The sequence below is a fragment of the Lissotriton vulgaris genome, chromosome 5 (assembly GCF_964263255.1).
Source record: "Lissotriton vulgaris chromosome 5, aLisVul1.2, whole genome shotgun sequence".
Lineage (NCBI taxonomy): Eukaryota > Metazoa > Chordata > Amphibia > Caudata > Salamandridae > Lissotriton > Lissotriton vulgaris.
In genome coordinates, this window is record NC_141693.1 from 937,809,897 (window position 1) to 937,832,010 (window position 22,114).

The 22,114-nt window shown below is 40.7% G+C and overlaps 1 protein-coding gene across 2 annotated transcripts in view; it reads right to left on the reverse strand.

Moving 5' to 3' along the window:
- DPYSL4 (dihydropyrimidinase like 4) overlaps positions 1 to 22,114 on the reverse strand; it is a 257,621-nt gene that overhangs the window by 178,792 nt on the left and 56,715 nt on the right. For both annotated transcript variants that reach the window (XM_086922540.1, XM_086922541.1), the window contains exon 3: positions 6,140 to 6,324. In XM_086922540.1, the coding sequence (XP_086778666.1) occupies positions 6,140 to 6,324 (185 nt within the window). The remainder of the gene's footprint in view (positions 1 to 6,139; positions 6,325 to 22,114) is intronic.

Genomic DNA, 22,114 nt, shown 5'->3' on the forward strand with positions numbered 1-22,114 from the left:
TGCAGTAATTAAATGTAACACCATACTAGGATCCTATAAAGAGAGTATCTGAATTCCAGTCTATAAAAAGGGAGATCAATCATGTCCAGAAAAAGACAGAATCACAGCACTAATGTACAAGAGCTATGAAGAAGCGGTAGAGAGCACAGAAATGCTTCTTGTACTCCAATTAGGCTTTAGAAGAAAGCATGCAACAATATATGGATGCTTGATTTTAAAATGACTTGCTGACAAATGATCAAAACAAAAACCACATATCCTTGTAAGTGGCTTTCCTAGAGTACTATGTTGCTATGGGGAATTATGATCCCACTACTATAACAAATATTTGAACTAAGCAATGAATCCTGAGTCCAAATTCATCTAAGAAAAAGTGAAGGCCTATGAAAAAGGATAACAAATCCAAATGGACTTACATAAGGGTGTATATTGGCATGCTTGGTGTTTGCTTTCTATATTTCAGATGTCACTAAATAACTTGCACAGGCTCATTGTGTTCTTCCAATATTGCAGTAAGAGATCAACCAAGGAATAATTTCTTAGATTTGTTAATTTATCACAATATATTTGATTTAACACCACTTGGCTTGCAACATGCCTTAGATTGATTTGCCCAATTTTCAAAAACACCAATTATTTAAAAATAAACACTGAGAACACAATCGTAATGAGATTTTAGAAAAAAGATGAGGAAAGCAAATTTTAAACAATGGCTTGATAACTGCTACTAGATCAGGTATCTAAATATTGTTATATAGGAATGACTTTCTCTGACAGCATGTCCTTTTCCTATCATATTGATAATATTATTAGATAAAGAAAGCTTGTTGCAGGAGCACTGAAGAAACTATGATGAAGGACTTAATTAATGACACACTTAACTTTTATTGCAGGAAATTGTATACCAGAGACTTCAGTTGAGATAATGAATGTATTTTTTTCTGATCTCTCTCAAGAAAACTACTGACAGATTGATGTTCCTATTGAATGTGGTGAAATTAAGATTCCAACTACGTCCCTTAAGACTGTGAAATCACCAGGCAAGGAATGCCTAGCTATTTGACTGTACACAAGGTTTTCACAAAGTTTGTGACCTGTGCTATTTTAAAGGTTTCACAAAAAGTTGGAAAAGTGAAGGATCTCGAATAGTATATGTAATGCATTGAACACAGTTTTAGCTGTAAGTTCTCTATTACATGAATCTTTCTAATAAATATGCTATAACTTCCACAGTGTATATTCACTACTGAACCAACACATTTCTCCAAGCTTAAGCACTCAGCCGTTACTTTGCCTTGTGGCCTCGGCACTTGATTGACTCTTAGAAGCACATAGCAGTAATCACAGAAGCTGAAAAGTTGAGTTATGTCAGGAGGAAAGCAAGAATTACTCTTTCATCATTGAGAAGATGTGTTGAGGATACAGCAGATCTCTGTCATGGAGGCATTAAAATAACTATTTTCTAAAAACATTTGGGCAGATGAGTTACTTTGTTACTGATTAATGGATTTCTGAGAGATGTATGGCCACCAATTGCAATTGCTGATTTTGCAGTAAAAGTGGCATGCAAAGTGGGAAAGGAATAAGAAAGCAAACAATTCCAAGCCAAGTCTTTGTGCATTGTTGCAAACTTCAGATATATCTGCTCAGATCAAGTGTCTCCAACAGGTAGATTGCCAGGTCGAAGTAGCTCTCATGCTACCCTTGAGTAGTTTGTACATGATAATTGACTGTCAGCTAGTTTGAGATTAGACAGCTGCCCACCAGCTAAAATGGCCCTCTAAAACAGACCCCCATTTCTGTGAGGCCTAGGAAGCTGACAGTGCAATGCACTGTTGAATACATTCTACTGAAAAAATCTTTCTTTTGTTACATATTTCTTTTTTCTCTCTTCCTGTTTGACTCTTTTCTTACCACTCTTTCCTTTCTTTTTCCTTCTTCTGTCTCAATGCATATCTCTTAAGTGTTTCTTGTTTTCTTTTCTTCTTTCTTTTTTTATTACTATCTCTTTTATTTTGGTTTGTCAGTTTATTTCATCTTGTTCTTTCTATGCCATTCTTTCTTTCCTTCTTGCATTCTTTCTGCTTCTTTACTTCCCTTTCTTGTTTTTTCATCTGTATTTCTCTCTCTTTCTTTCTTGTTATGCTTCTTTCTCTACTTTTTACTTTCTTTTCTCATTTATTCCTGCACTTCTCTCATGTTCCTCTTTTTTCTCTGCTTATTTCAGTCTTCTTTGTCATCTGTTCCTTCTTTCTTTTTCTTTTATTCTCTCCTTCTTTCCCTTAATCAATTTCTAAAAACAAATATTTTTGTCCATTTCTTTTTATGCCCCTCCATGCTTACTCTCCTTCTTTCTCCATTTCTTTGTATTTTTTTCCTCTTTAATGTTTTCTCTGTCTCCTCTTTTTTTCCCTATATTTCGTATTTTCTCTATTTCTTTCTCTACATTCTTTCTTCATTTAGTTGTGCATTCTTTCTGTGTCATTGTCTCTTTATCTCCACCTGTCTTCCTTCCACTCTCACTCTCTTACTTGACTTATTTCTATGATTTTTTCTATTTTGTTCTTTATTCTTCCTACTGCTTTTTACAATGTTCTCCAATTGTCTGTTTCTTCCCTTCTTTATTTCTCCCCCTTGTATCTCCTTCCATTCTCTCCTTTTTTTTTCTTTTTCTGTCTCTTTCATTTTTATTTCTTTCTTTTTTATTCTGCTTTCAATTCTTCTCTTCCTTCTTTCAATTTGTTGTTAGTTTCTTATTTCTTACGGTTTCTCTTTTCTTTCTCTCTTTATTTCCTAATATCCTTTAGCTCCTTTCAGTTTTTTACTCTTTTCTTCTCAGCTGTCTTTGTTCTCTTTCTTTTCTACTTTGTCTTTCATTTTCCTCTTTCTTTCACATTTCCTTTTATAGTGTTCTCTCATTTCTCTCTTTGTTTTAAGCGCTCTTTCTCTCTCCCTTAAGAGCAGAGACAAAACACATCCTTCGGACTCCACAGATAAAACGTTTGTGGTACAAATCTTGTGCCTTTAATTTTGCAAGCTCCCTGGGGCAGGACTTGGATATCAAGTGGCACATGTGTACCCTTACCGCATTCCTACATTAGGCAACAATTCAATATGGTTTACAATTATCAGAAGTAGCTCTAACTATGGGAAAGGTTGACAAGCCCTGGCTTAGATTAGGAGATATGAATGCAGTTAGTATGGGAAAATCAAAAATGTGCATCTTTTAAGACTTGTCCAAACAGGAGTGTTCACTAAAGTCAAACGATTATCCACTTCTTGCAGAATGGGTCCTCATTATTTGAATGTACCTTGTACAGTCTAAATTGTTACATCTAATTTGTTTTACTTCAGATTTTTACTTCTATTTTGTACTTCATTATCTTCATTGTTGTGAATTATTTCTATATTCAATTTTTTCCTAATTTTTATTTAATTTCCCTGTTGTTTTTTCCTGTTTTTTTTCCTTATGGGTCTTTACCTTTATTATCCAATCTATATTCTCATTTTTAAGAGTGTGGAGTATTTTGAAGACTTTTTGCACACTGTCACTTGCAAAGTGTTGAAATTATCAATGTTGAAATTCTACCACTTTGTTTTCTTGATGATTATGTTCAAAATTGACAATAAATAAATGAAATAAAAGATATGAAACTCATTTGGGAAAAGGGTAGTCTGACTACAGTTGCATTATTATTATTAAAATTGGGCACTAACAACTAGGAAATGTTATAAGATAGCCTAGCTATTAAGTTGGGAATCATAGGGCAATTGATCTGTCATTCTCTAATTGAGTAACAACCCTTTTTCAGGTTTCACTCTAGTAAGAACTGAATCTGTATTATAAGATGGACGGAAACTGTCTGCAACTGGTATATGAGCTGCATATTCCTCAAAAAAAGTCGACAGATGTTAGGCAATCACTGTAGCTGGTGCATGAAGTAGTGATATAGTCATCTAATTAAACAATGGGAGAAGGTTTAGGGACAGCTTCTTACAAAAGAACGCGACAAAAGCTTGAAGTATTATCAGCGCCTCCTGGTCAAAGGAGTGGAGGAAATTAAATGATGCAAAATTGGAGGTACGTCTTTATTTGGATACTGGTTGAGAGGATGAAGACCTGTCAAAAGGCAGGTTCAGCCTTGGGGTAATTTTACTAGAAGCAAAAATAAACTATTTGTGAAAAACCTATTGATTTCATAGAGAAGCTTTGGAATGAAGACCTAATGATAAGAGAGATATTAAAATATAGTTGAAAAAAATCGTCTGATGAATTGGGAAAAGTGAACAATCTCAGTTACAGTAATAAGAACAAGCTTTTTTCGGCAAAGTTTTAAAGCTTCTTTAAGTCACATGTGCTCCATTCAACTCTCTTGTCTTGTTACTTCACCAAATGTGTACTTTTATTTTGCACAGAATTTCCCCTGAGGTTGGGTCTTTACGACACCAAAGAACACAATGAGCTCATGCTTTATGTCTATTTTATCAAAGGCATTCTGTGCTCAGAATTCAAACCATTCATAGGAAGATTAAAGTAAGCATGGGCGGAAAATCCGTTACGCTCGCGGATTTTGCGGATTTTCGGTAAATTCGCAATCCGCGAACGCTCGCGAATTTATCGAAAATCCGCAAATTCGCACGCAGCAGATTTTTTTTTCTTTGCAGTGTAAGTTCGCAATTGCGAACATGTAGGTGCGGCGGGCAGCAACAATCTCGCACTCGCGAAATTACAAAAATTGCAATCCTGCACAAGAAATCTACTAGCAAGCAGCATAGACCTTCTGAAAATGATGATTTTTATCAGAATAACTCCTCAGGTTGACATTTGCCTGCACTTTTTTGGATTTGAGGCCTTTTGATTTTCTTTGGATAACTTTTGGATTAGAAATCCACTTTCTCATATAAGCTTGGTGGGGCATTACAGTTGCTGTAATGCTGTTCTGCAGAAAAACGAGTTTTGCAAAAGTGAAAGCAGGTTCAAAAGTTCAAACTCATCATTAGTAACCGTTCCCTGTAGTGCTTCCTGACAAGGGCCCCTCCAGAGTTCAGTTGCTAGTTGCAACAATTGTATGACCCTGCTCTGACCCTCACAGCAGGCTCATAGAATAGCTACAAGTAGGCCACAAAGGTCCTGGAAAAAAAATTGCACTGCAACAGAAAGCAAATTACAGATAAGGAAGCAGGTGCCAGACTTGAATTTTAAAACAGTGACACATTAATAAATCAACCCCAAATTAATTCATGTCAGTTGAAGCAGGCAGGTGTGCTTGCTTTTTCCACCCATAATCTACAGTGATGATGAACCAGAGGGTGGCATTGATGTACCAGAGGGTGGCATGGGTGAAACAGAGGGTGGCATGGGTGAAACAGAGGGTGGCAGGGGTGAAACAGAGGGTGCTGTGAACCTGTGATGATGAACCAGACGTAGAAACAACATAATCGTGACCGTTGCGAGCCGACATGTAAGTTCGCAATTGCGAACTGTTACAAAACCCTCGCGAACTGTCAGAAATCCTTGCGAACTGGCAGAAATCCTTGCGAACACAAAAAAAATCCGCAAATTCGCGAGAATTCGCGGATTTTGCGGATTGCGAGTCCGCAAATTCGCAAAATTCACGAACGCCAGATTTGCAAAATTCGCCCATGCTTAGATTAAAGTCATCCAGTAGAATTCGAATACTTGATGATAACACAAAAGTAATCATATTAGAAGCAAACTTTTCACATGTAACTCAGCGAGGAAAAAACTAGTGTTGACACTAGCAAGTAAAAACAATCATCAATATGATCACTGACAGCACATTAAATAAATAAAACAGGGTACAAAGAGGCTAAAAAATACAATGAAGTAAGACATCATGTTTCCAAGCTTCAAATTAGGATACAAAGGCAACTAATTTAAATGCAGAAATACATACATTTAGTTAATGAAAATCAAAGAGATAAGCAATTACGTTTAGAATTCATAGTACAAAATGGTTTCAAAACTATTTATTGACTTTCTATTCACAGATATAGATTGACTGGTGTTCTGTAGATAATGCATTCAACCATGAACTGACAAACTGTCAACTGAATGCAGATTGCTTATATAAAGGTAAATTCAGATGATATTGTTAAAGTTATGGAAATCACCTACTTATCATTGTGGTTCCTCCTGCAAGTGCAGCCTTGGTGCCTTGAAAGAAGTCATCAGCAGCAGTCATTCCCATGATCGGCATCTGTAGTCTGGTGTGGACATCAATTCCACCAGGTATAACCATTAGCCCATTAGCATTAACAGTTTTTACTCCACCAGGAACAATAAGATTTTCTCCAATTTGCCTGTAAATATGACCAGATTCCTTTAATTATTTTATTGTAGTATAGCATTTGTATAGTGCTTATTACTTCTATGTGGGGCAGCGAACCACAGGCAATGCAAGAAATGCCATGGAGTGTTGGTGGAAGAAAGTTTTTTATCTTTTGAACCTCTCCTGGAAGTGTGTGATGTGGCCACCGAGGTGCAGTTATCTTGTTCTGGGATGCAGCGCCTGGCAGTGTCATGGGAGATGTTATCTGAGTGAGTGATATGAAAATGTTAATTGTAATAAGAAATAAAACACATCTAGGTGGCTACACAACACCCGCTAAGCCATAGAGGCTCCAGGATGTAGATTGTATGTATTCCAGAAAAGGGGAATAATCAGAGAAGGCCCAGTAATCCATATGGCCACATAAACCAAGCAGAGATGCTGTAGCATGAGTAAAAGGCTGACAAATATGAAAACAAAAATGGGAATTGGTGGCCTCCCCATGCACTCTTTGTTTTGTAATGAGATAGGAAGTTGAAGAGCAACCAAGGCTGGGAATCTGGGTAAAAACGCACAGTCTTTAAGTGGCCTTAATTGGACCTATGCATTCTATGTCAAAGGATGCCAACATTTTGAGCAGGGGCAAACACCCTAACCTCCTCGTAAGCTCAGGAAGGCTGCCAACAGTATGCGCGCCCCAGTTGGGTGAGTACTAATAAGGTTGTGGCTCAGACCATAGCCAGAATTACGGTTAAACCTGCAGAGTTCAGAGTAGTTCAGAAGACCTATTAAAGATTTTGAATATCTTAAATCTGTCCAAAATAACAAATGTTTTGTTCTTATTATAACAGAAAAAATGGCTAGCTATTTAAAATGAATGGGCACATAGCATTTTTACCATATGATGTCCATGCAAATAAACTGTGATGTTACTGACCATGTCATGAATGATGTGATATGTGAGATCATAAGCAGTGCATTGCGGCGGCGTAAATCATAGTTAGATCAGGTAACTATAACTGCCGGATTCCACTTGTACGGGTGAAATCTGAGCCTAAATATAAATTTCCTGTAACCTTTGATTTTTTCACTGAAAAAAAAATAATATATATATACATATATTACCTACTGGCGGTCGCCAGTAGGTATATATAGTTAGGATTTTTTCTCTATGGCATTTTTGAAAATTCTATGTCTAATAACTTTGGCGTTTGTGGGCGGAATTGGCTGAAATTTTCAGGAAAATGGAACATTTTGTTTCTGAGCAGCCCCTGACAATTTGGGGGGGTTTCATCAAGGGGGGGGCGAGAAAAAAGGGGGGTCCCAAAACGCGTTTTTGCCATGTTAATTTCCATAGGGCGGTTGGCCTCACTTTTAGCTCGAACGGCTGAATGGATTTGCACGAAACTTGGCAAAATTGTAGGGACTGTTAGCCCGATGTGCCTTTGCTAGGTCTCAATATATGTGCTCCAGTGGATTTTGAGTAATTTAGGTTCAAAAAAAGATATATATCTGGGCGGAGCCTAACCACACATCTGATCTGATTGGCTGTCAGCACTTCATCCAAGAAGTGTTGGCAGCCATCTTGGGACCAATATACATGATAGCACCTCATTAAAAAGCATTGTAGTTAATAGAGGGTTTTAGGACTTTAGTTACATTATAAATCATTTGTTGATGGTACCATACTCGTTTTAGGAATTGTGGTGGGTTCTAAGGTGATTTTACCATGTGAAAAAACTTTCTGCTGTGATATCATGAATATTGTTTGAAAGAAAACTAATATCTCATGATTTTCCCACAGTGGTTTGGAAGGGGATCTATAAGCTAAACTGAAAGCATATTTTCTGTAAATTCACATTATCTTTCTCAGTCATGTGAAAATGAAGTCTGACATTCTCAGTAAAACATAAACATCCAACAAGGACAGAGACTGTCAGTTGATTCCTTTGTGTTCCACTGCAGCCTCCTAGAGTGTTCTAAAGAACAACTAGAGCGCTAACAGTCCTACTTATTACAAAGGTATGGCACACCTGAAGCCATCTTGATTGGAATAAAGTGGTAACTCTTAAAACATTTAATTTAAAAAGAAACAACATGAGGGGGTATATTTTGCCATAGAAAGTATGATTAGTGCTGCAGAATGAAAAATTAGGGCACATTTTGAGTGACTTCTCAAATCCTTTTCTATTTCATTAAAACATTCTGACATGCAGTCTCCCAAAATGGCCACCAGGGACAAAAGAGCCCAAATGTAGCCCAAATATCACCCAGATGTAGCCCAAGTATAGCCCAATGACAGAATGTCCCAGAGTGTTCTAAAGAACAACTAGAGCGCTAACAGTCCTACTTATTACAAAGGTATGGCACACCTGAAGCCATCTTGATTGGAATAAAGTGGTAACTCTTAAAACATTTAATTTAAAAAAAAACAACATGAGGGGGTATATTTTGCCATAGAAAGTATGATTAGTGCTGCAGAATGAAAAATTAGGGCACATTTTGAGTGACTTCTCAAATCCTTTTCTATTTCATTAAAACATTCTGACATGCAGTCTCCCAAAATGGCCACCAGAGACAAAAGAGCCCAAATGTAGCCCAAATATCACCCAGATGTAGCCCAAGTATAGCCCAATGACAGAATGTCCCAGAGTGTTCTAAAGAACAACTAGAGCGCTAACAGTCCTACTTATTACAAAGGTATAGCATACCTGGAGCCATCGTGATGGGAATAAAGTGGTAACTCTTAAAACATTTAATTTAAAAAGGAACAAAATGAGGGGGTATATTATGCAATAGAAGGTATTATTAGTGCTGCAGAAAGAAAAATTAGGGCACATTTTGAGTGACTTTTCAAATCCTCTTCTATTTCATTAAAAAATTCTGACATGCAGTCTCCCAAAATGGCCACCAGAGACAAAAGAGCCCAAATGTAGCCCAAATATCACCCAGATGTAGCCCAAGTATAGCCCAATGACAAAATGTCCCAGAGTGTTCTAAAGAACAACTAGAGCGCTAACAGTCCTACTTATTACAAAGGTATGGCACACCTGAAGCCATCTTGATTGGAATAAAGTGGTAACTCTTAAAACATTTAATTTAAAAAGGAACAAAATGAGGGGGTATATTTTGCCATATGAATTATGATTAGTGCTGCAGAAAGAAAAATTAGGGCACATTTTGAGTGACTTCTCAAACCCTCTTCAATTTCATTAAAAAATTCTGACATACAGTCTCCCAAGATGGCCACCAGAGACAAAAGAGCCTAAATGTAGCCCAAATATCACCCAGATGTACCCCAAGTATAGCCCAATGACAGAATGTCCCAGAGTGTTCTAAAGAACAACTAGAGCGCTAACAGTCTTACTTATGACAAAAGTATGGCACACCAGAAGCCATCTTGATTGGAATGAAGTGGTAAGTCTGAACACACTCAATTTAAAAAGGAACAACATGAGGGTGTTAATTTTGCCATAGAAAGTATGATTAGTGCTTCAGAAAGAAAAATTAGGGATCATTTTGAGTGACTTCTCAAATCCTCTTCTATTTCATTAAAAAAATTCTGACATGCAGACTGAAACATGCACTTTGAATACCAGCAGCAGACGTCCCTGGTGAGCAGTAGCTTTACTACAGTGATCTAATGTGCAACTAGAGTGCTAACATTCAGAATTTATGGCAAATGTGTGACACATCTGAATGCCTTCTTGATGGAACCAAAGTAAACAAGCATTGAAAATGCAATAGATCTCGCCCTCGTTTAAGTTAAAGCCATTCTGTTTGTAATGAGGTGGCTTTTTAGCTTTGCTTTTATTAGTGTTTTTTCAACTTTCATGTAAATAACATGCATCTGTATGCATATAAGTATATGTATGCATGCATTTATGTTTGTATTTATATAGATATACAGATGATATATGTTTATATATGTATGTATATATATATTCACTGAAAAAACCATAGGCTATAGACCATATATAGTTAGGAATTAGCATTTACAAAACCTTGAAAATTCACTGAAAAAACCATAGGTTATAGACCATATATAGTTAGGAATTAGCATTTACAAAACCTTGAAAATTCACTGAAAAAACCATAGGTTATAGACCATATATAGTTAGGAATTCGCATTTACAAAACGTTATTTTACTCACACAAAACCATTGAAATTCGCATATATAGTTAGTTGCACTAACTATATATCGCGCACCCGCAATCCACTGCTGATGATGTCACATATTACATCATTCATGACATGGTCAGTGACATCACTGATGACATCACTGATGACATCTCAAATGACATCACTGATGACATCTCAAATGACATCACTGATTGTGGAGAAGTGTGGCTCAGTGGTTAGAGGCGGCAGACCCGGAGGCTGAGAGCGGCCGTGGACCAGGGTTCGATTCCCAACGCGGCAGGGTCTCGGGCTCAAAATTCCACGGACTTGTTAATTCTCGCGCCGGTGCCTACTCAACTCACGGGGTCACACTCTGCGACTCTGGGCAATAGCTTGCTTAATCTCCACTACGGCCCCTCGCGGCGGGATGCCTGGCTTTCACCTTGTGGATACCCTGCCGGGGGTATCTCGCAAGGGAATACCAGGACGGGTTCCCTAAGCAAGCGCCCTGAGACCTTCGGGTGATTTGTGCGCTATATAAGTCAAATTACATTACATTTTACATTACTGATGACATCACTGATGACATCTCATTTGACATTACTGATCACATCACTGATGATATCATTCATGTGATAATACGATGAACCTCTTCAGACTCTAATATAACCTTAGATACAATCAGTGTAAACAGACACTCACAGACTGTCACTCATCCATGGAGTTACTCACACACCTAGTCAGTCATGCAAAGAATCAATCACACCTCCATTTCCTCAACTATACAGTTATACAAACTTTACTTATTCAAACATATACTAACACATATTTACTCTCTTATACAATCCCTGATACAAGTTCACAATGATCCATACAGCCACTCACACATTCACTGGCTCTTATGCACAGTTATTTATATATGTCAACTCTCACATGTACTGTGTTTTACATATGTACTTACTTTGACATGTAGCACTGAGATATCCATTCACTCACCAATACACTCATGCACACAGTCAACCGCCCATACAGCTGTTTCCACATGCACTTTTGAAACCATACATCTAGTGAATCAACTGCTCACACATCTATGCACAGAGTCATACACCTCCCAGCCACCCACACACACACTCAGTCTCCCATACAAATACTTGGGCAACCAATCAATAACCCATATAGTTACTCATATAGCTACTTATCAACACAGGCAACAGTTTACAGAACAACAGACATAATGATGCACAAATTAAGACAGTTTAGTCACTAACTCATGCACTCAGTGAGACACATTTAATCACTCACTCATACAGTCAGTCATGCACCTACTAAATCCTTCATCCAGACACTTATACATCCACTCATTCTTCAATATGTAAGACATATTTTAACTTTACAGAAACATACAGTCACTGGATGTTGTCATCAGTGATGTCATTTGAGATGTCATCAGTGATGTCATCAGTGATGTCACTGACCATGTCATGAATGATGTAATATGTGACATCATCAGCAATGGATTGCGGGTGCGCGATATATAGTTAGTGCAACTAACTATATATGCGAATTTCAATGGTTTTGTGTGAGTAAAATAACGTTTTGTAAATGCGAATTCCTAACTATATATGGTCTATAACCTATGGTTTTTTCAGTGAATTTTCAAGGTTTTGTAAATGCTAATTCCTAACTATATATCGTCTATAACCTATGGTTTTTTCAGTGAATATATATATGTTTGGAGTTGGAGTTCGGCATTCATCCGCTACTACCAACAGGTGAGCTACACATGCTAGGGGGAGGAACGTACTGCCTCAGCAAATTGAATAAGAGGGGCAGGACTATTGGATTACATTGACTGATTCCACTCAGTGAAGGGCGCTGAGGAAGGCGCTTAGATCGGCGAAATGCATTTGCCGCCACTGAATCTTTGTACCGGAGCAATAAAGTTTCACTAAAGGACCCCCCTCTGGCCTCTGCTTTCTCTTTGGAGGGAGATGTTAGTTGTATTTTCAGCGCCAGCCAGAGACGCTGTACAGATGGCCCTGCTGCTCAAAGTGACCCGGACCAAACTGGCAACTGCACTGCTTCGCAGTGTTTTCTTTTTTCGAGGGATCGAATGTTCCGGTGTCCGCCATGAAGTATGGGACTGCACATGCGGTATGAGGTATTTTGGCCTCGAATTGGGCGTTGTGTGGCTACTCAGCTGCCCCCGTATACCTGTTTACCTTACTGATGGGCTGCGGTGGAACGAGGGGACCCGAGGTGGCGCTTTGGAACTCCGGTGCCAGCTGTGGGGTCTTTTTACCATGCCTGCCTAAAGACAATACATTAGTCATCACTGGACTACTTTCCCCCATACTGCCAACCCAGATGCATCAGCATTATGCACGCTGGGAGTTGGAGTTCGGCATTCATCCGCTACTACCAACAGGTGAGCTACACCTGCTAGGGGGAGGAGCGTATTGGCCTCAGCAAATTGAATAAGAGGGGCAGGCCTATTGGATTACATTGACTGATTCCACTCAGTGAAGGGCGCTGAGGAAGGCACTTAGATCGCCGAAATGCATTTGCTGCCACTGAATCTTTGTACCGGAGCAATAAAGTTTCACTAAAGGACCCCCCTCTGGCCTCTGCTTTCTCTTTGGAGGGAGATGTTGGATATATATATATATATATAATATATATATATACACACAACATAATGGCAGTCAGCACTGTGTAATTGTAAATAACGCAGAGTTTTCCTAGCTAGAGCTTTTGTTGCTTTGACACTAATTTTGATGCTATTTGATGAATCTTCTCAAAACTTTTCAATAAAAAAGTTAATTCACCTCTGCTCCTTTAGAGCGCTCCATCAAGCTGAGGGGCCATGAAAAAGGGAAGCTCCCAAAATGCATTTTCCCCTTGCAATTTCCAAAAGGAATTTTAGACACTGATACTGAAAAAACAATTTGGTGTAAATCTGTTAATTTATTTTTGCGCAATGAAGGCTAAATAAATAGAGAGATCTGGCTGGTTGTTCTGCTGGAGTCCTGTGGGACCACACATTTAAAAAATACCGCATTCTGATTGCCCAGGAGTGTTTTTCTTCCAGTTGCTGCTGGACTGAGAGATCAGATTGGTTGATCGCATCATTGAGAGAAATGTTGTGGCCTCCATTAGAGGACGCTTGGGACCTGGAGGGGCGGGAGTTATAGTTAGCTGAGTAAAGTTCAACTGGTGAATTTAAATGTTTTTATATCTTAAAATGCTAGTTTTTATATTATTACAAGGCCTAACTTTAACGTCACTTTAACTTTAGTTTTTTCCAGTGAATTTGTACAGTTTTATTAATGACACCTAAATTCTTAGTACCTTACCTGGGGACTGAAGCTGTGGAGAAGCCAATGGAGAGTAAGTGCATGGAATACATTCCACTTTATTAACCAATATGGGGCATACAGTAAAAAGGTCAGCCAAAGAGGAGGCAGTTGTGGTCTAAATGTATGGTCACTGTCTTCCTTTAACAGTTTTATTTATGCGGAAAAACGCGCTAAAATGTTGCTATAACTGTGAGTTTGGCAAGTCATCTCTATTTTTGCACACAAGGTTTGAAAAATGTAGTCATGTGCTACAAGAGTGAAGACAATGTTGGTTCACTTTTTCTTAAGTAAATAGGGTGGTAAAATGATTTTCTTTCTAAAGCAGACTAAAATTATGCTTTTTTAAACGTGCCATAGGAGATTACCTTAACTATCCAACAGATTTAAGAAAATTACTACAAACCAGATTTTCTGCATTTAGGTTAATAAGTATGCTAAAACTACTGGTAACATTAGCTTTTAATTATCTATGTTTCTGATCTATGTTTTAATTTGTTTAATAATGCCTCCTTGAAACACATCAACTGTCATTACCAATACATTATTCACATTGCATTTATAGGCTTCTGTGTTTCACATATTATCTTCACGTTTTACGCCTAAACTCCTGGGGGATGAGGCAACCAACTTCCTGACTTCAAAACCCACCACAGAAAGGATGCAGGTCATAGTGAGGATTTCTCTCCACACTCCTAGTTCACATTCTCCTGCAAAAATAAACTCAGAACACTAGATTCCTTTTGACGGGAATCCTACCTCAGAATGGTACAACCACTAGTAGTAAGTAGGAAAGGAAGAACAGTTGGGGCTTGGGAGGAGGTGAATTTCTTTGGTGTTTGTTGTGAATAACAGGCTGGCCTTGGATGGAGTTTGGAAAAAGGATGGGATGAGAACAAGTCAACTAGCCTGCTATATTGTGAAATGGGAACAGGGATAGGTTTAGCAGAAGACATATCCCGGAAAAAGGATCAGTTTTCTTAAATTGCAATCACAGACTGGTTATCCCTTTTAAATCCCATAACTTTGATCACTCTAAGGCAAAAAACATCTGATACAAGTGAATAATTTATTCTTTTCTGCTTCAGATCCCTACCTATTTGTTTGCCTGAGTACTGGAGAGAGGTGTCTCTAGATCTGAAACTGAAACTCGACTTGTGGGTATTCCCTACTGATTATGAGGATTTAGCCTCTTCATAATCCAGATTCCATCAAGTTTCAAGCCTACCATGTGGAACATCACTCCTTATGTTCAAGAGTGCAGAAGGCACGTGAGAAGGAGGTAGCAGTGACAGGAACATGAAAATGGTTTCTGTCCATGTTAAATTAATTTAATGTTAAATGCATTTTAAACTGAAGATACTGTTGTATCTTCTTCAGGTAGTCTTGGCACCCTATCCTGGTGGTCCTTCAGAGATGAAAAATGCCATCTTTACAAAAAGCTTGATGTCTTTTTTCATGATCTAAATCGTCCCAAACTTTTAGTAAACACTCCTCTGGTTACTATCAAAGGGTTCAATTTGGAGGAATGATCAACATAAGTTCAGTTTAGGTACAGTTGGGTTTTGGTGAAACTTTCGGCAGCAGAAAATGTCAGCTGTTATTAGTGATGTCTGAATAGGAAATGTTAGCTATTCTGAAGACTATTTAGCATAAATAGCAAGTGGACCTTTCATGCTAGGAAATAAAACCTGAAGCAAATAGAGTACTATATTGCAATATATTGCCATATACTGTGAATTTGATGCACAATCCCACACAAACAAACACTTTCCTTGTAATATTTTATCTACTATGAGAGAAATTTCAAAGAACAACTTCGATTTAGGCAACTTTTCTGACTGTAAAGAACATTTTCTGAAATATACAATCATTTTATGGAAGCCAATGTTCTTAATCAGAAATTGAGGAAAATAGGGTTTCTCCGCAGACTGGTGAGGTGATCTCAGGAAACAGTTTGGTATGAAAACAAAATCCCTTCTCACTTTGAAAGAACATCTATTGCATCACAGCATGTATATATTACTAGTTTTGGAATGACTAGCATTACTTTAATTAATTGCCATTTTCTTGCCATTCCCCAAGCAAGGGATCTCAGAAACCTTTTTTGTAAAGGTCTTTAGTAAGCTCCCCAAATTCTTGCCCATCAATGGACTTTGGGGTCTGGAACCACTGACAAGACACTATTAAAGTGGTGAATATTCTGAATGTTTCACGTGTAAAAGCTACTGAGAATAACAAGGACCCCCTGGGTAGTGAAAATGCTGCAAGTCATTTGAATATGCGGATAATGCAACGTAATAAATATACATCTACTGCAGAAGATACAGATGTGGAAAGCAGTACACAGGAATAATGTCACATACAGTCCACATGCAGAACATAAACTGTGAATTAAATGTGAAGTGATGAATGCACCTTTAGTAGACCATTATGTTGCACACTAGCATGCTCCCAGTCAAATTAGGCAGCAAATTTTGAATGCCTTTTGATGTCAACATAATGGAATCATTCTGATTAGTTGTCTCTTTTAAAGAAAACAAATTGATTTACAAAATTGATTCAGAGAATAAAGGACTCAACCAAAGTGTTGAATGAAAGATTGTGTGCAATACATTTTTCACCATAATTCCAAAGTGGTGGTGATGGGGGCTACTATGGTCTTTTTTTTTGAGTAACACATCAGCACTTCCTATGGTGCTTGCACAACAGTAGCCCGTCAGAGAAAAGTTCCTTTGTTTCCTGATCTAAGGGGCATATTTGCTAGATAATGACGTAGCGCGGCAATGCAAGACGTCTTGAGGTGCCGAGCTGCGTCATTACAAAAGTGCAGGGATTTGTCGTATTTACACTAATAAGACCCATCCCTGTGCTTTTCTCTGCGCTGGTGCACAATAGGCTGTCTAGCGCCAATGAAGGCACACTTGCACCTTTGTGCAAGGGTACCTGTTTTGCAGGGACACCTTTCGGTACTACTGAGAAGCTCACTGGGGACGGTGATGGCCAAGCCTCACTCCGACCTGGAAGGTAAGAGGGACACGACGAGGCCCGGTAGATCCCATACGGCTGGCGAAGGCGCTGAGTGTTGCACATTCCTGGGACACAATTCCAAGGGTGTCGGATGCTCCAGCATGTTTCTGCTTCATTCTCCCGGAGTTAGGTAGGGGAGAGGAGGACATGGGGGCTGCAGAGCTACTGCTGCACCTCAGTGCTAGTAACTATTGATCTGGCCTGCATGTAGATTTTTTGGTTTTCTATGAATGCTCCCCAAGGCCAGTTCTGTAATGAGAGGCATGGGGGCCACCATGATATTTTGGCAATGCAAGTTATTTAGCCCTCCCTATTACTAAATGTTAATGCCCTGCTGACCCCAAGACGGCTGCCACTTGGTTCCCTACCATGTTGTGCTACTCCTCTAAAAATAACAAGCATTTACAATGCAATGGTCTCGGCAATATTATAGGTAGAGCTATTGGTATTGCTTATTATTTTTTTTATCTTTTTTGTATCCCTAAATAAATGGCATTGTCATTTCTATTGGCATTAGCTTTTTTTTCATATGTGATACCTATTGCATTAGCAGAGAGAGAATGAGGTTGTGAGATAGAGAGAGAGAGAGAGAGAGAGTGAGGTATTGAAATAGAGAGAGAGAGAGAGAGAGAGAGGTATTGAAATAGAGAGAGAGTGAGGTAGTGAGATAGAGTGAGTTAGATAGAGAGTGAGGTAGTGAGATAGAGATTGAGGTAGTGAAAGAGTGAGGTAGTGAGGGAGAGGGATGTTGTGAGGTAGTGAGATATAAGCATAGAGTGATGTTGTGATGTAGTGAGATAGAGAGAGAGGTAGTGAAAGAGAGTGAAAGTGAGTTAGTGAGATAGAAAGAGTGAGGTAGTGAGATAGAGAGTGATTGGGGCAGTGCGTTAGAGAGAGAGAGTGAAGTTGTGAGCTAGAGAGTGAGAGAGTGAGGTAGTGATGTTTTGAGAGAGAGAAGTTGTGAGATAGTGAGGTAGTGAGATAGATAGAGTGGAATAGTGAGGTAGAGAGAGTTATGTAGTGAGAGAGAGGTAGATAGAGAGTGTGGTAGTGAGAGACAGAGAGTGAGGTAGTGAAAGAGGGAGGTAGTGAGGGAGAGGGATGTTCTGAGGTAGTGAGATAGAAACAGTGAGTGAGTTTGTGAGGTAGTGAGATAGAGAGAGAGTGAGATAGTGAAAGAGAGAGTGAAAGTGACAGTGAGATAGAAAGAGAGAGAGTGAGATAGAGAGAGAGTGAGGTAGCGAGTTAGAGAGAGAGTGCAGTAAAAAAATAAAAAAAAGAATGGGACATTGATCATTGGGGCCTTAAGGGTGCCGGAACACAAGATGTGGACCGTAATGCGTCCAGGACCCTGACCACAAAGACCTTACAGCAATAAGGATGCTTGACTATTTGGCCTAAAGGCAGCTCACACTCAGATCTTGGAGTTCTTATGGTCTTAAATCACTACAAAGCATTTACCATAACAACCAGGGAAGTTTCAACACATTACATTTACAAGGCATTTAGGAATTTCCATGTGGGCAGACTGTGGTTGGTGGTATTTAGGGGCTGGAGGAAGTTCTGGGGTCGTAAGAGGTTTTTAGGTTTCAGGGATGGGTAGTGGTAAGGGTTTTTTGGGGGTTCAGAGATGGGTATAGGTAAGGGGTTTTAGTGTAGTAAGGAGGATTTGTAGGACTCAGGATAGGAAGGGATTTGTTGGGTTTAGGCATGGGTAGTGGCAAGGGGTTGCTAGCGTTCAGAGATGGGTGGTTTGTAGGGATAGCAAGGGCTTTTCAGGGTCAATCGATGGCAAGGATTTAGGGGACTAAGGATCTTATAGGATCAAGAGAAGGTTAGTGCCAAGGAGTAGTAAAACGTTTTATAGAAATATGGGTGTGTATATACACACACACACACACATGCACACGTGCATTAATGCATTGTAGTGATTCTGCAATGCACAACTGTGGAATTTGCAGTAATGCTAATGTCGCTGAATGTATGTGATGCGCTGTAAGGGTAACCGTTGTGGTAAATGTGCTATAATGTCTTGTCTTGGGTGGTGTGGGTTTGTATCGCAGTGACCTATATTCAGTCTTAAGGCAGCTTGGACTCAGATCAACACCGCGTTTTTGGCTTATATCCAAACCAGGGACACGCTGGCTATGCCACTGCTTACTGATGAGGCCTGGACTTGGCCCATGAGACATAAAGCAGCCTGGGTCTAGTTGATGGTGGTTTTAGAACAGGCAGGTTCAGGGTAGCCTGGGTGTTGGAGAAGGTCTCCAGAAGGTAAAGGCTGTGTGGATTCAGAAGTTCTCAAGTGTTCTAGTAATGGTGTTAAGATAGCCCGGTTAAAGCGGCTTGGAAACACAGAATTGTAAAGGTTGTCTGACACAGAGGTGAAGCAGTTTGGCTATAGGACGCTATGGAGAGCTGGTTAAAAAAGTCTGGCCCAGTTTCAGGGGTGGGATATGTGGTCTGGTTTGAAAATATTTAAGGGGACTCAGAGAGGGGGTTAAGGAGACATGGATGCAGGAGTTGTTAGGAATAAAGAGGGGGTCATGGTGGTCTGATCATGAGGGGCACAGAGACCTGGGTAAAGCGGTTTTGTTACAGGTGGGTTAAAGCCTAAAGGTATTCTGATTCGGTGGTCCAAGAGGAAGAGTTAAGGCGGTCGGGCTAAATGAGCATGGTTTAAAAGGCCACGTCGCAGGTCCGGCTGAAGTGATCTGTTGTTTGCAAGGGGGCTAAATGGGGGACTGAGTAAGGTGCCCGGTCTACTCATTGGGAGTAATAGGGGGTAAAGTGGGAGAGTTACAGACAGAATAAATGGGAGACTGATTAAGGATGTCTGCTACTACGGGATTAAGGCGACCTGGTTAAAATGAGGTTGTTACAGACGGGCTGAACTAGGGTCGGATTATGATGATGGGGCCAGAGAGGGTGGAGGGTAGATGTCTGGGTAATATGTTCTGCATGCATACGTGTCCCTGCACACTTACCTCTGGATAGCAGTCCTTGGCCAGCACCTGTAGCATGGCCGTCTTCCCACAATGCACGTCCCCCACGAGGACCAGCTTACACCTCACCACGGCGGGGGCCTGGGGGCTGCGCCTTTCCTTCATACTCGGGATCTGCTAAGGGCTGGGCCCCTTGTGCTGAGGCTGGCCTCCTGGTGGTGGTACCCCCAGACTCTGCAGAGGCCTCTGCGGCTCCCCAGGCTGCAGTAAACTGTGGCGGAGCTGGTATATCAGCTGGTATATCAGCTGGACCCAGGCTGTCCCGCTGCAGTGGCTCTCTGAGGGGAGTGACTACGCCACTGGAGCAGCGCACCGAGGGCCGCCTGGCTGCTGGTGCTTGGGCTCTGCTGCCTCTCAGGCCTGCCCTCGGGCCCGGGGGCTGCTGAGGCTGGAAAGGCTGGGGGCAGCACGGGCTCTATGTGCGCCGCGGGGAGCTGTGCAGCGGTCAGTCAGCCCTGGCTGTGGATGCCCGGCTCTGGAGGGGGCTGTGCACGCGCTGCTGCTGCCCCGGCTCAGGCGCTGGTGGTGCCTCGGCTGCGTGCTCTGCTGCTGTTTGGTGGGCTCTCCTGGGGGTGGGGGCTCTGCTGACCTGCACAGAGGAATGTTGCGGCTGCGGCTGCAGGAGGATTCCCAAAAGGGCTCTAGCCAATCCTGAGGCAGTGACAGGCTAGGGCGCTGGCCAATGAGAGGCGCGCCCCCAACCCCCCTCACACCGACTTGTCATTAATGCCTCGGTTGCATACCGTAAGACCAGAGGTGTCGCTATTCTTTTGTGTAGAAGGGTCGCGTGGCGCAAGCTGAGGTATATAATTGTACCTACAGTAATGGAAAGACGGACGGTAACTCACCAGTCAACGTGGCTTTATAAATCCCCATATTACGCGTCCTACAAGCCGAATAACCCCTAAAGTATTTTAGCCCCCAGAGAGATCATTTTCATTACCGCCTGTGATCTTCAATGGTAAGAGTAAGCCCCATCCCCTCCAAAAAGAGGTCAGTCGCATAGATGTTAGTGTTATCCCCCTACCAAAAGTAGTGCTCACTATGGGCAACAGCAACGAAAGCTTCCAGAACAGACAAACAACAAGAATAAGACGATCGATCCTCACCGCAGATGAGAGAAAAATGGCGGCCGCAAGCTTCCGATCATTTTCGGATTCGGGGTCGTGGTTTTGCTGTTTTGAGTGACAGACGACGTCACTGTCTAAAGAACAGCAAAACTTACGCCCCCAAATCCGAAAAAGACGAGGCTCAATTGGAGTGACGCATCTCTCCTCCAATGGCTGGCCTCCGTTTACGAAGTCAGCCAATGGAGGAGAGACGGGCCAGGGAGGCGAGTTCTAAAGCCCTACTAAGAATCATTAAATCTCCTCCCCAGACTGCCCAAGCGCACCATTTAGGTCCTTGACCTAAAAAGGACTTCGGCCAGACCTCAAACACATCCCCCATCCAGCCTACCCTTCACGATACCTGAATCTGTGAACCTACCTCTGACCGTGGAGACTTAGCTTTTTAGCCTATGCCCAATGGAGCCACTTGATAGCTATAGAGGAGATGGGCTGTGGACTACCCCTTCGGTCATCACCTACCCAGCCGGACATTGGGCAGACCTTACTTTGTCTCTCCTTCCTACCCCTTTACTCCGCCCACTTTCTCCTTTACGCTCCATTTAGCCCTCCTCTTTGCTCTCTAAGGGCTAGATGTAGGTAAATAGGATTTACCGATTCTAAGATTTTACCAGCCTAGAGGCCCATAGGAATGAATTTGAATTACCGAATCGGTAATTACCGATTCAGTAAAATAGGGAAAGAGTCAAGGGTGGCAGGGTGGCACTTTGACACCCTCTGGCACCCCTGAATAGTGCTTGTGTGCACATGTGGCACACATACATGCCCTAAGGGCATGTATGTGTCACATGGCACAGGTGTAAATGCACAGATTTGCATTTACAGAGGTATTTGTTATTTACCACCAACTAATAGTTAGTGGTAAATAACGAATCCTTAAAGCACAGAAGCGCTCTTTAAAGTGCTTCCTACATGTCATTTACCGATTCGGTGCCACATGCATCAGGTTCATGGTGCTTGAAGTGAACTTTTCACTTCTTCAGTGCTTGCAGAAATTATTCATGCCATTTTACAACTAGACCTGTTTTTCTGGGTGTGTCAGGCTGGCTGGCTTTGAATATGTTCTATTATGCTAAGCTAATATTGTAACAAAGCTAGAGAAGCTCTTTCTTCTCTGTCTCTCCTTTCAAATGTTTATTTAAAGCATATGGTGTTTAATCCATGCTGTTCAACACAACCC